A 12,655-nucleotide genomic window follows, 5' to 3' on the forward strand; every position below is an offset into this window, starting at 1 on the left:
TCCTTTTCAACGAATTAATCGGTACAATCGGCGAAACGAAGGACGATCCCTGGGTACGCGAAACCACCGAGCCGGATGATAAGTTGTTCGTTTGCAAAGTGTGCAAGAGGAGCTTTCGCCTCAAGGGCAACCTGACGAGGCACGAGAAGATCCACGCGAACGTGAAGCTCTACAGGTGCAAAACGTGTTCGCGAAGCTTCGCCCGGAAGGACTGCGTCACGCGACACGAGCGCAGCCACGCGGGCGTCAAGTCCTACAGTTGCGAGCAATGCCCGAAAAGCTTCGCGTACAAGTCCAGTCTGACGAAGCACGAGCGGCTCCACGCGGATACCAATAAGCCCCTGTACGGTTGCAACCAGAGCACGAAGAGTTACCCGCAAAGGGCCCAGCTTGCGGTGCACGAACGGGTCCACAAGGGCGATAAGCCCCACGGGTGCAAGTCGTGCTCGAAAGTGTTCGCTTACAAGTCCAGTCTCGCGAAGCACGAGCGCATCCACACCGGTGAGAAGCCGTACGAGTGCCAGCAGTGCTGGAAACGTTTCACCTACAAGTCCAGTCTCACCAAGCACGAGCAGATCCACACCGGTGACAGGCCCTACGGGTGCAAGGTGTGCCTGAAAACCTTTACCTACAAGTCCAATCTCGTGGTGCACGAGCGGATCCACACCGGTGACAGGCCCTACGGGTGCAAGGTGTGCCTGAAAACCTTTACCTACATGTCCAATCTCGTGGTGCACGAGCGGATCCACACCGGTGATAGGCCCTACGGTTGCAAGTGGTGTTCGCAAAGTTTCGTCCGGAGGCACTGTCTCGTGCAGCACGAGCGGATCCACACGGGTGACAAGCCCTACGGGTGCGGATTGTGCTCTAAGCGCTTCGTCCAAAAATGTCACCTCAAGTTGCACGAGCGAATCCACACGAGCGCGAGGCCGTACAGTTGCTTCGAGTGCGCGCAAGCCTTCGCCGACAAGAGCAACCTTGCCAAGCACATGGGCATCGTGCACGCGTACCACTGCCACGGCTGCGAACTCATTTTCATCCGCAACAGAGATCTCGATAATCACGTGCTCAACCACCACTAGCTTCTTACGCGGAGAGAGCGAAAGAGTTTTTTTTAAAAACTCGCCTTGTTTTGTCTTCTGGTCATAATACGTGTATAAAGATGTTACGATACGACGCTTCACGAGTGACAAACACATCGACAAGTTGGATTTTTTATTTTTAACAACCATCGCTGATGTAGGGCTGATCTTTCATCCCATGTGGTGTATACCAAAATGGCTCGTCGAAGAAAATGGCAACAAAAGTAGATAGTAGCAGAGATGATATAAAAATTAAAAAAAAAAAAAAAAAAACAATTGTTGACTAATAATCGTGATTAAATTAAATTATCACCCGTGTGTTGTCACCGGTTGGGCTAACACTTCGCTTGTATTATCTTCATTAATTTTTTGCGTCCGTAGAAGTACATTTTAATACGGGCATTACGTATACGTTAATAATTAAAGCGTCGATTAAATTTTCATTTGGATAATTGTTTGTAATCATTAATTGCATGAAAAATAAAGATTTGTTCCGTACATGTGTTGCGCCAGTAAACTGTACCATCTATTTGTACTCTTTTGTAATTGGGTCTTGGGCCCGTTCATTAAATGAAATAAATATAATAATTAAAAATATATGACATCAATATGAAACGCTGCTTAATCGTTTTCAAACAAATTTAAAATTAACATTCATCTGATTTCTGAAAGGTAATGAAATATCTATCTGACGTTACATTTTCGATCCACAATTCAGTGTCCATATCAATACTAATTTAATATTAATTCAACGTTCAAATATATATTCATTCACTATATTACTACCTTCTTTTCCGAGACGTAAGCGATTTAAAGTTTTTTACTTATACACGATTTTTCAAGATTACTGTCTTACCTGATAACAAATGGAAAAAAATCACCATCCTGAGGTTTCCTTCGGTGTTTAAATAAAAATTATCTTCGGTTATTCCACTATCTATGTTACTCTGCAAAAAGACGATTTGATACTTCGAACTGAACGATCTCAAAACTAGTATACGCATACTGTGCTTTAGCACATTTTCAAACTCGAACTAAAGTTAAGAAACATTTTATTTAAAAGTACGTTTTTCACCTCAGTTTCCAAGTATTTGGTACATTTTCGATGATAATTCATGTACACATAATTGTTTTGTTGACATAATTATAAACAAATAAAATTATCGAAAATCTTGAGAATTATGATTATAAGAGTGAGGAACTCACCGACAATTAGTACAGGCTGACGCTACGATTTTATCATTCTGGTAAAGAGAGCACGGTGTTAGATATACGTAAAGTTATTAAGTACAGTGCCATATGGTCGATTTTATTAAACCATATAAGTAGAACATATGTACTTTTGGAGGTCGATTTTCGGGTAAAAAGTAAATTGTCGACTTGCCGCAAATAGCACAAACAATGTCAAATTTTTATTTTCTATTTACTAAATTAGTTGCGGCTGGTTTACAATTGATTAAGTAGCTCTACTGTAAGTAATAATAATTTATTGGATCAGCGCCATCTAGCGTTGCGGATTTTTGAACCAAAAAGTGGCCCTAGAATTCTCAAGGAGAGCTTTAGCTCTTAGAGACACTTAGCCTGTTATAAACCAGCCGCAACTCATCCTGTAGCTATAAAATGAAAAAATAATTATACGTGTGTTTTTGGCGGCAAGTTACTAATCTATTTTTTACCAAATAATTGACCTTCTGTGTATTTATACTTTTGAAGATAAATTTTCTAGTAAAAGATAGATTGTTAACTTGCCGCCAAAAACCCACGTATGATTATTTTTTTATATATATAGCTACAATACAAGTTGCGGCTGGTTTATAATGGGTTAAGTATGTCTCTAAGCGCTAAAGCTCTCCTTGAGAATTCTAAGGCCACTTTTTAGTTCAGAAATTTGCAGCGCTAGATGGCGCTGATCAAATAAATTATTACTACTTATTACAGTAGTGTCATTTAATTAATTATAAACCAGCCGCAATTAATTAAGTTAGTGTAAAATAAAAAGTTAACGCCATTTGTGTTGTTTGCGGCAAGTTTACAATTTATCTCTGATCCGAAAATTGACCTTCAAAAGTATAGATATTCTACTTATACATGGTTTATAAATAAAATCCACCATATGGCACTACTTGTTGCAGGTAACTGATAACGATTGCAGAAAATATTGACTGCCCATCAAAAAACTCACAACTGGAATATTTGTTATCATTCGTAGATACACCAGAAACTTACTATCAATTGACCGACTTACTATCAATTGACCATTGGCACGTGTGTTATCTTCCATTAGTAACCGCAGTACTGGCAGTAGTGTTCGAACACACACACATTGTATCAATGAATTATACATGGGCATGACACACGTGCGTGCGGTACTCCTCTTTCCTCTTTTTCCTCTCGCCTCTTTAACACATTTTACTCTCTTCATGTTTTTCAACACCAAAGCTATATAAAAGTCGAAGTTTTGTAATTATCGTTAAATATACAAGTCCATTGTCGCCATATCGTTGAAATTAAATTATTTTCAAGATGGCATTGTTGGTGGGAAATCTTACCAAAAGTAGTTTGAAGCTACTGGCTAACAATGTTATGAAACAGTTGATGTTTAATGGTAAACATTTTAATTTTTTTAACCTTACTTTTGTAAAAGTGTATACCAAGTGCCTATGTAAGCCGGAAAAATAAAGAGAAGCCTCAGATCTAGTAACGTCACCCCATGCCCCAAACTGCGGATAATAAATGAATGATTTTAGACTTCTTAATGAAATTATATCATTTATCATTAAGTAGGCTGACGAAAGTTTTCATCACTTAATCAATTTCGGAGTTTTTAGATTGCACCCCTGCTAAGTATCAAAATTATCATCTCAGAACCATACTTATCAATTTTCATTATTTTTACTTTCAAGATTACTCAATGTAACTTTTCTTACGTGTGCACTATTAACCGGTAGACAGGTTCTTGTTAGCTGTCTTTTGTATGAAAAATGTATTGTTTGTAGTGGTTTTATTTGTATCATGTACAATATAATGCTTGAGCTGGAATATTTGCCAGGTAACTTTGTGCTGTTGTATTAAAATTAAAATTACTTTAATAATTATTTTCAGCATCAAGGCCATTGTATTCAGCAAACAGCATGGGTATAAATGGCTACTTGAATGCCAGAGAGTATGTGAAGTCTCAGTTCCATAACATTGATCACATGTTTTTCAATAAAATGAAAGACTTTGTGGACAAGAAGGAAGATTCTATGATCTTCACTGAAGACTTGAAAACCATGCTGCACATTTGTGAAAAAAAGACGGAAGATTTGGAACTTTTATATAAAATGTTGATAAAATACAAGTCTCAAAATAACTTGAGGTTTGGTAGTTTCATCTTTGGCACAGTTGTCATGAGATTGTTGTACCATCTAGATGAACCAGACTTTGCCTTAAAAGCATTTATGGATCCGAAATTAGATGGTTTCTTTGACCAAATTATGACTCATCAGTTGCTCATGGATTTATTATATAATCATGGGCGATACAACGATGTCATCGCAGTCTATGACGTGACCAAGTCTAAAAATATTAATGGCATAGTTCATCCTAAGAATCCTTTCATCTTAGTTATGGCAGCTTGTTATCAAGAGGTATTTAATAATTTTACTTTTTTTATTTTTTATGAACAACGAAATTTTATTGCTAGCAAGCTAAATAACGTTAATGTACAAATTATGACCATTTATAGAATACACCACAGAGCTTACAATATGCAAAGGATTTATTTACGGAAGCACAAAACAGGGGTTACGAATTTCCTAGAAGATCAATCACATTTTTAGCTGCTTTAGCTCTCAAACAGAAAGATGCAGTCACCGCTTTGGAAGTTGCAGCATTAGCCAGAAATGTCAGATACATCGACATTAGATGTGTCAAAGTCGTCGCCTTTACTTATATGGAACGTATCGACGAAATCATGGTGTATTTCCGTGAGTCTCTGCAAAATGACTCTGATACAAGGCGAAAACAATGCTACTTCCACGATACCGTAAGATCATATTTCATAAAATTTTTTCAATTTTTTTTTATCGTACAAAGAAACCCATGCATTGGAATGTTTATAATTCTTCCAGATCGAAGAGGTAGAAAAATTCATTGAACATAAGAAATTAGATGAAAATCATGATCTTGTAAAAATGTTGAAACAGCTCAAACTTCACGATTACGTTCAGACTGGTGTAAGCATCCATAAGTTTACATGCATCGATTATATTGAAAGCATTACTTCATTTTGATTCTTTTTCAGACTTTACATGACCACATTACGGCAACTATTGAAAGTGTGAAAGTTGCTGGCAAACCTTGGCAACAATCCTATGGTCAAGAAAACTTGACACCCAACCGATTCAAAGACAAATTTAGGTATCAAGAAAGAGAAAGAAGAGACGACAGAATATATAGCGCAGGATTAAGAGACCGAGCCTAATCGTGACGTTGAAAGCATAGAAACTATTAATTGACATGATTCAATTATTTATAAGGATTTTAGAATACCTGAATTCTGTAGAATGAGACTATGAACTAAAAATTTGTAAATTAGAAATGAAAACCATCTTCTTTTTATAAAATGTTGTTTATTGAAATAGGACTCTGTATCTTATTATTTGTACATTCGTTTTTACAATCTGGATTGACAGGTGTAGAGTGCTTAACAATAAGCAATATCATTTGCTTGTTTTTCATTTTTTAAAAGCCACTGCTCCATGCCTCTTGTACATGTAAAACTGTTTCGTACTCGCGATGCCAATACCATCAGCCAATGAGCATTAAATTGTGACTGCCTGCTCCATCTAAAACATTTATTATTTTACATTTGTTGAATTCTTTTTTTTTTTATATAATTGTTTGTACAATCTGAAAAATTGAAATACTTTATGAATAAACTTTGGTATTTAAAAGAATTACCTTGGTAACAGTGCCGTTATTAGATTAGACCAGCTGTCTGCAGTTGCTGGGAAAGAGTGAACTGTATTCAATACAGATCGCAGGCCTTTTTGTGGACTAGACGTTATCAGGGTGCTTAAAGAAGACATACACTTGACCTTTGCAATATGCTCGTTTGACAAGTTCCGTCCCAAAAACAGTGCTTTATCAATGCATTTGTTAAATGAGATGTCGCTCATTATCAATAGGATTCTAGCCAGATCAGTCCACAGTTCAAACGAATCTACAAAATAGAAAATTTTCACTTAAAATAAACTTTGATAACTCTTAAAGTTATCTTTTATCGCTCAACTCACCTGGATAACGATGGATATACTTGCACAATACTCTCGCTGCTCCCTCCATATCGTTTTGTATCAAGAACGAATAAGCAATCAGCCTGGCGATGTGGTTCTTGTATTCGGGATTGTTATCGTGAGCTTTTAGTTCCTTCAAAACCAAATGTGTCAAATTTTCATCTCCATCTAGCATTCCCAGTGCAGCTAGTGCCAATAGGCCAGATATGATTGGTGGCTTGATTCCAATCGACTGATAAAGTAGTGTCTTTGCATCATTACTTTCCTGAAACATGTAGGCCATTGCTGCCATTGCACAAAGAACGTGAGCCTTGTCTGTCTCGACATCTGCCAACCAGTGCAGTGCTGCTTCATAAGCTTCGTAGGATTCTTTAAAGTGCTCAGCTGAAGTAGAAATTTATATTAACTATTTGTTTGAAAAATCAGTTAAGTTATACTTTTGATATTAAAATAAAGTACGAACAATAAATTCCTTACCTTTGAACAACGACAAAGCTAATTGACAATGAGATGCAAAACTGGCACTCTTGATGGACAAACAAAGTTTTACAGCCTCTTCGGACTTTCCCAAGTACATCATCGCACGTGCTAAATTTATACTCAATTGATCCCTTTGTTTATCATCCGATATGTACTTCAAGGCTTCCGAAAATCGCTCGAATGATGGTTTATATAGCTTTTGACGTTCTAATAATAGTCCGTAAGCATTCAAAGCATATGGATCGTGAGGATAGTGGACTGTGAAAAAATAAAAATTCATAGAGCCTATTCTCAAAAATACGCATCATCTGCAGACCCTCACGTGCATCCTACCTGTATACCAATGTATTCCGTCGGCGGCTACCGCAACCGCGTGCATTTTTTCGATAACATAAGAATAGAGAGGATCTTTTTTTGACTCAGGATCCATTATAGTTTTAATGACCCAATGAGTGTAACCAGTGGCTGCTTCATGGTGAAAACCGAGTTGGGTGGCATGACGGAATAAATCCATTGCATCCTTCTGAGATACCTTTTCAGCTATAAAGGCTTGACCAATCCAACAGTTCACGTAAGCCGGATCTATTTTTTGAGCCCACGAAAAAGCTTCGTTAGCCCGATATGGATCCTCTTGAAAGTACAATTGACCCAATTAAATAACAAATTTTGCTGCCGGTACTCTGTAAAATTTAAAAATTTGATACTTTTTCTTCATACCTAAGAGCAAGTATAACGATCCAAGATTCGTCCAAGCCACGGCGTTGTTGGATTGCCTCTCCAAAGCCATAACAAAACTGTGTTGAGCCAAGGCGTAGTTTTTAACTAGCTTCGACATACAAATGACTCCCAGTAAATTCCAGTGGAACCAATTGTAAGGATCAAGTTTGACTGCCTCTTTAGCTGCGGCTAAACTTTTTTTAACAACCTCTTTAGCATCCGACAAACTATCCAAATTGAGCTGGGCAAAATAACAGCGGGCCAGATCATGCCATAAAAGTGACGAACTCTTTGACATGCTTAATGCTCTACAGTAGCACCTGTAAAACCACTGTTAAATTCTGTTTTCCATTTTCACGAGAAAAAGTAAAATTCTCTAATTACCTTATTGCCAACAAAAATATATCTTTTCGTTTTATTGACGCATAATCATCCTGAGAATCTGACTGAATCAACCCCGGAACAACATCGAGAAAGCAATATTTCTCCGGCAAAGCAGCCACATTATAACAAACATCACCCAACATTTTCCAAATACACAAAAAATCGCTTTTTTGCATTATAGCCTTTGTCAGGTTGTCCACAGCCTCTTGGAAATCATCTCGCGCTCGAGCTAAAAGCTGCGCGGCTGCGTTCTCTGTCCCAAGCTTATAGCAGCACTCCGCAAGGCCCTTCAAAGCGGCAACATTGTTTTTGTTCTCTTCCAGGATATTTGCAAAGTCTATTTTAGCCAATGCGAATTGACCGACTAACTGTAAAATGAATTCATAGTTATTGAAATAATAAACACTGAAATTGTAGAAGCAAAAAAAATTTACCAGCTTGATGTTTGACAATTGAATCATAGAATAAAAAGACTCTGGGTTCAATTGACAGGCTCTTTCGTACGATCTTAGTGCGGATAAGTGCGCACCTCGAGCTAAATATGCGTCTGCAAGGCATTCCCAGCAATTACTGAAAATTGAAGGTATCATTTACATCAACAGGTTTTTTTTCTACTACACAAGGTGAGTTTTCTTTGCTACCTGTCACTTGGATCTAGCTTGACAGCATTTCTCAAAGTCGATACTGCTTGGGATGGGTTGTTACAGTCAAGATACTGCAAACCAAGCTGAATTAATGCCCATTTTGGTCCTCTACTGTTACTCGTTAATTGAGTAAGAAATTCAAAGTTTGCTTCCTAAAATTAAATAAACAAAAAATTTAACTTCAATGTTTCAATAAGTTACTTGTAGTAGTTATAAGGGTAAATGTGAAAAAAAAAAAATGAAACCAAGCACAAGTACTAACGGTATTTTTAAAAAACCTATGCACTAGGCTCAAACCAATACCCGCTTGATTTGAGTTGGGATTTATTTGCAAAGCTTTCTGATAACATTTCCTGGAACGCTCGTAGTCCTTACTTTGTTCTTGGTGATACTGTCCCAAGTAGACCAAACATTCCCAGTTATTAGGATCAGCACAGATTGCCTTCAAGAAAGCCATCAAACTGTGCCCGTAATCAGACATCTCCCAGTGAATTTTTCCCAAAATCATCCAAGCTTCAGACGATTCTAGGATGGATCCCAAAACGTCTGCTGCTTCTTCCAAGTGTTTTTCTTGGAGCAGATAGATTGCGTGAAGAATAGTGCCTTCAGTCTTTGTTCCTGGATTGTTTTTCAAGTTTTGTATTAAATTGATCGCACACGAATCATTCAACATAACGCACAGATGAGCACGTAAAATATGACTTTTTACAGAGCCATCAGACAACTGAAAATACGACCCAAATAAAAGTTATTCAGAGAGAAATTTGATGCTTCGATAGGAAAAAGTAAAAACCACTCACTTCTTCAAACTGTTCTTTAGCTTTCTTCCATTTAATTTTGTTCAAGTTCTTAATAAGAGCTTCTAATAGTATTAAGTTACAAGCAGGACGCAAATTATGAGGATCACCCTCGGGTATGAGTTTTTGTGCATGTATAGCAGCCGTTTCAGCATCGTCCCAACAATGCAATAAAACATTGATTTTGCCTAACAGGAACCAAGCGTGAAACCATTTTGACTTGATGCCAACTAAGTGACTGATAAGATTTCTCGCATCAATCAAATTTCCAGTTTCGTAAAGATACACCGCCTTGGCAAAATGTCCCAGAAGAGCCTCGGGATCGTGATCCAAAAGAGTTTCATAGAAAATAGTAATGTCCACTCCTTCATATTTGCAGTGAGTGATGGTAAACTCGGAATAGGCACGGCACACCCACTCTGGAATAAAGCAAATGTAAAAACAGGTTTTCATTAAATTAACGTCACACATTATTAGTTATTTTTTACTTTTACAATTAGTATTTTTTTTTTTTTTTTTTTTTTTGCACTTACCAAGCGGGTAAATATCTTGTACGAAAATTGCATGCATTTTTGCAGCTTCAGACATAAGTTTATCAATCTTCTCAAATTTATATAACAATTTCAAATACTTTTTGTAATACTCGTGTCTATTGGCAGAATTCTCATCCTCAACAATGGAAGACAATATTTGCTCCAAAATCTCATCAAGGTCACTAGAAAGTCTTGGACACTGAGTTAAAACTGTAGCCATGGCTTCATTGATGATTTTCACAGTCTCTTCTGAAATATCCCTTTTTTCTTTCAGTTTGCATAGTACAGAAATACTTTCAAACAGCACTTTGTCATCATTGAGTTTCAGCAAAGTTTTGGATAGATTTTTTAAATATTGAAGAAACTTTATTTGATCACTGTAATAAATGACAAATAATAAGATTAAAAACTTTAAGGTAGCAATTAAAAATAAAAACCAGTAACAAATCTCAAACCTTTCTAGCTGCAACAATTTGTTATAAACATGAACAAGTTCAACCAAAGCCTCAGCATTGTCTTCCTGTTCTTCATAGTGAACAAGCAAGCCATGCCAAGCAAGTGGATTATCAGGCTGGATGTCAATAGCTTTTTTCAACTGAACTGGAGCTTGGCTTTTCATGGTCTCCACTTCGCGCATCGCAGCCCCCATCAAAACCAAAGCATTGTAATTGCGTTTTTCCTCTTTCAACACTTTTTTGCATATTTTGATCGCGGCGCTGAACTCTTTTTGCTTCAGAAGCTCTTTGGCTTCTTTCAACGTTGCTTTCACATCTTTTGACATAATGGCAACTTGATAAGTGTAGAGTAAAAATAAAAAAATCTGTTTGCCCAAATATTAATGTTAGATTTATTAACTATCGTGCATTTTTTAATGCAAACAACCAAACTTATGTCGATCACAGTCAACAGGTAAACTTAACTTGCGTACAGGAAGCGTCTTTAACTCTTTTGTCCTATCACAGTTTATATATTGTATACAAACAAAGTGTTCCAATTTTGTTAGTTGTTATTAATGTTGTCCATCAAAAATAAAGTAAATAAATAAATGCTTGTTTAATCGATTTCTGAAAATAAATTATTGACTGTTGACACGACTCACTTTTTAACCTCACAATTTGGCCTAAATACCCGTTTGAAGGTGTGTTTAATATATATTCCGTAATCCCTGCCAACAGTAATCACTGTCAGTGGTTCCACTACCTGCTAGTGCTATGCTATCTGCTAATGTAAACAAACTTCACTCCATTTTCACATCAATATTTGTGAAAGAGTTTGTTTACAAATGAAAATATTATACCCACAGACCTACTCGGCACAGATTGTAGGGTAAAACAAAACAAAAAACCCATCTCTTTTTTGTTGTTGTCAACGCCGTCTAGCGTTGTGATTTCTGGCATCCAACGGAGTCCAATCTCTAGGGGAACCGTCTTTGAAAAAAAACCCTAGATTTTAGCGTTGCTACATAATTTTTCGACCTAGCTAGGAAAACCCTAGGGTGCCGTAGCGGAGGGTCTACTGAAGCGGTTCCATCCTTAAAATTCACTACCAAAATTTACTGGGGCTAAGTGTCCGCAGCGGAGGGTCTATTGGAGCCGATTTGTTAGACCCTCCACTCAAATCTTTGAAATTCACGAGGAAAATGCACTAGGACTAGTGTCCGCAGCGGAGGGTCTATTGGAGCCGATTTGTTAGACCCTACAGTCGCTCCCTACAAATTCACTATGAAAATTAACTGTCCGCAGCGGAAGGTCTATCGGAACCGATATATTAGACCCTACGCTCACTTTGTAGAAATTCACTGCGAAAATGCACTAGTGTCCGTACCAGAGGGTCTATTGGAGCCGATTTACTAAATCCTACTCACTTTGTAGACATTCACTAGGAGAATGCACTAGGCCTAGGTCTGTAGCCGATGCTGGGTTAATTAGTAATTTAATCCCTAGCCCTAGCCCTACGCTCTACTTGTTGTCAGCGCCATCTAGCGTTGTGATTTTCGGAATCCATTTATCTAGGGGAAATCATCTTGAGAGAAAACACCCTAGATTTGTGTGATATATATACATTTTCGACCTAGGGTTTTTCCCCAGGAATAATCGATGGATTGTCGGTATCAATTCAGAAATACGGGACCTGCCGTGCCGACATTCACTTCACTTACCGGTTGAAGATATCTAACCGACGTTGGCCGTCGGTACAAGTTACCGAGGGAGACAAGTGCTCTATTGTACCGGCGGTCAACGTCGGGTAGATATTTTCAACCGGTAAGTGAAGTGAATGTCGGCACGGCAGGGCCCGTATTTCTGAATTGATACCGACAATCCATCGATTATTCCTGGGGAAAAACCCTAGGTCGAAAATGTATATATATATCACACAAATCTAGGGTGTTTTCTCTCAAGATGATTTCCCCTAGATAAATGGATTCCAAAAATCACAACGCTAGATGGCGCTGACAACAAGTAGAGCGTAGGGCTAGGGATTAAATTACTAATTAACCCAGCATCGGCTACAGACCTAGGCCTAGTGCATTCTCCTAGTGAATGTCTACAAAGTGAGTAGGATTTAGTAAATCGGCTCCAATAGACCCTCTGGTACGGACACTAGTGCATTTTCGCAGTGAATTTCTACAAAGTGAGCGTAGGGTCTAATATATCGGTTCCGATAGACCTTCCGCTGCGGACAGTTAATTTTCATAGTAAATTTGTAGGGAGCGACTGTAGGGTCTAACAAATCGGCTCC

At 37.9% G+C, this 12,655-nt stretch overlaps 3 protein-coding genes across 4 annotated transcripts; 2 read left to right on the plus strand and 1 right to left on the minus strand.

The window, feature by feature from the left end:
- Nucleotides 1–221: 221 nt before the first annotated feature.
- Nucleotides 222–1,599, plus strand: LOC149375230 (uncharacterized; the record flags this gene model as incomplete). Its single annotated transcript, XM_089589716.1, has 1 exon — nt 222–1,599. A coding segment is annotated over one exon (861 nt), but the record flags the coding sequence as incomplete, so codon positions are not given.
- Nucleotides 1,600–3,469: 1,870 nt separating this feature from the next.
- Nucleotides 3,470–5,704, plus strand: LOC106643327 (pentatricopeptide repeat-containing protein 2, mitochondrial). Its single transcript, XM_014358416.2, has 5 exons — nt 3,470–3,687; nt 4,185–4,711; nt 4,810–5,109; nt 5,195–5,299; nt 5,368–5,704. The coding sequence occupies exons 1-5, from the start codon at nt 3,606–3,608 to the stop codon at nt 5,545–5,547; spliced, it is 1,194 nt and encodes a 397-aa protein (XP_014213902.2). The 5' UTR covers nt 3,470–3,605; the 3' UTR covers nt 5,548–5,704.
- On the minus strand, nt 5,682–11,276 carry LOC106643326 (tetratricopeptide repeat protein 37). 2 transcript variants are annotated; one of them, XM_089589373.1, is made up of 14 exons: nt 11,016–11,276; nt 10,372–10,869; nt 9,917–10,293; nt 9,387–9,802; nt 8,849–9,310; nt 8,584–8,738; nt 8,377–8,512; nt 7,943–8,310; nt 7,559–7,878; nt 7,175–7,471; nt 6,839–7,099; nt 6,362–6,745; nt 6,027–6,288; nt 5,682–5,911 (listed from the first exon to the last, which is right to left on the minus strand). In XM_089589373.1, the coding sequence occupies exons 2-14, from the start codon at nt 10,695–10,697 to the stop codon at nt 5,770–5,772; spliced, it is 3,906 nt and encodes a 1,301-aa protein (XP_089445499.1). In that variant the 5' UTR covers nt 10,698–10,869; nt 11,016–11,276; the 3' UTR covers nt 5,682–5,769. The 2 variants fall into 2 exon arrangements, with proteins under 2 accessions (XP_089445499.1, XP_014213900.2); XM_014358414.3 differs by having other exon boundaries at nt 10,372–11,276.
- Between the last annotated feature and the right edge of the window lie 1,379 nt (nt 11,277–12,655).

This window comes from Copidosoma floridanum, unplaced genomic scaffold, assembly GCF_036245765.1.
Source record: "Copidosoma floridanum isolate Cflo_tuat_1 unplaced genomic scaffold, Cflo_Japanese_pri ptg000009l, whole genome shotgun sequence".
Lineage (NCBI taxonomy): Eukaryota > Metazoa > Arthropoda > Insecta > Hymenoptera > Encyrtidae > Copidosoma > Copidosoma floridanum.

Coding starts and splice junctions, on each gene's coding strand:
- LOC106643327 (XM_014358416.2), top strand. CDS start 3,606: ATGGCATTGTTGGTGGGAAATCTTACCAAAAGTAGTTTGAAGCTACTG. Junction 3,688..4,184: donor GAAACAGTTGATGTTTAATG/GTAAACATTTTA, acceptor AATTATTTTCAG/CATCAAGGCCATTGTATTCA. Junction 5,110..5,194: donor AATGCTACTTCCACGATACC/GTAAGATCATAT, acceptor TAATTCTTCCAG/ATCGAAGAGGTAGAAAAATT.
- LOC106643326 (XM_089589373.1), bottom strand. CDS start 10,697: ATGTCAAAAGATGTGAAAGCAACGTTGAAAGAAGCCAAAGAGCTTCTG. Junction 9,311..9,386: donor CTAAAGAACAGTTTGAAGAA/GTGAGTGGTTTT, acceptor TCGTATTTTCAG/TTGTCTGATGGCTCTGTAAA. Junction 8,739..8,848: donor ATAGGTTTTTTAAAAATACC/GTTAGTACTTGT, acceptor ATTTAATTTTAG/GAAGCAAACTTTGAATTTCT.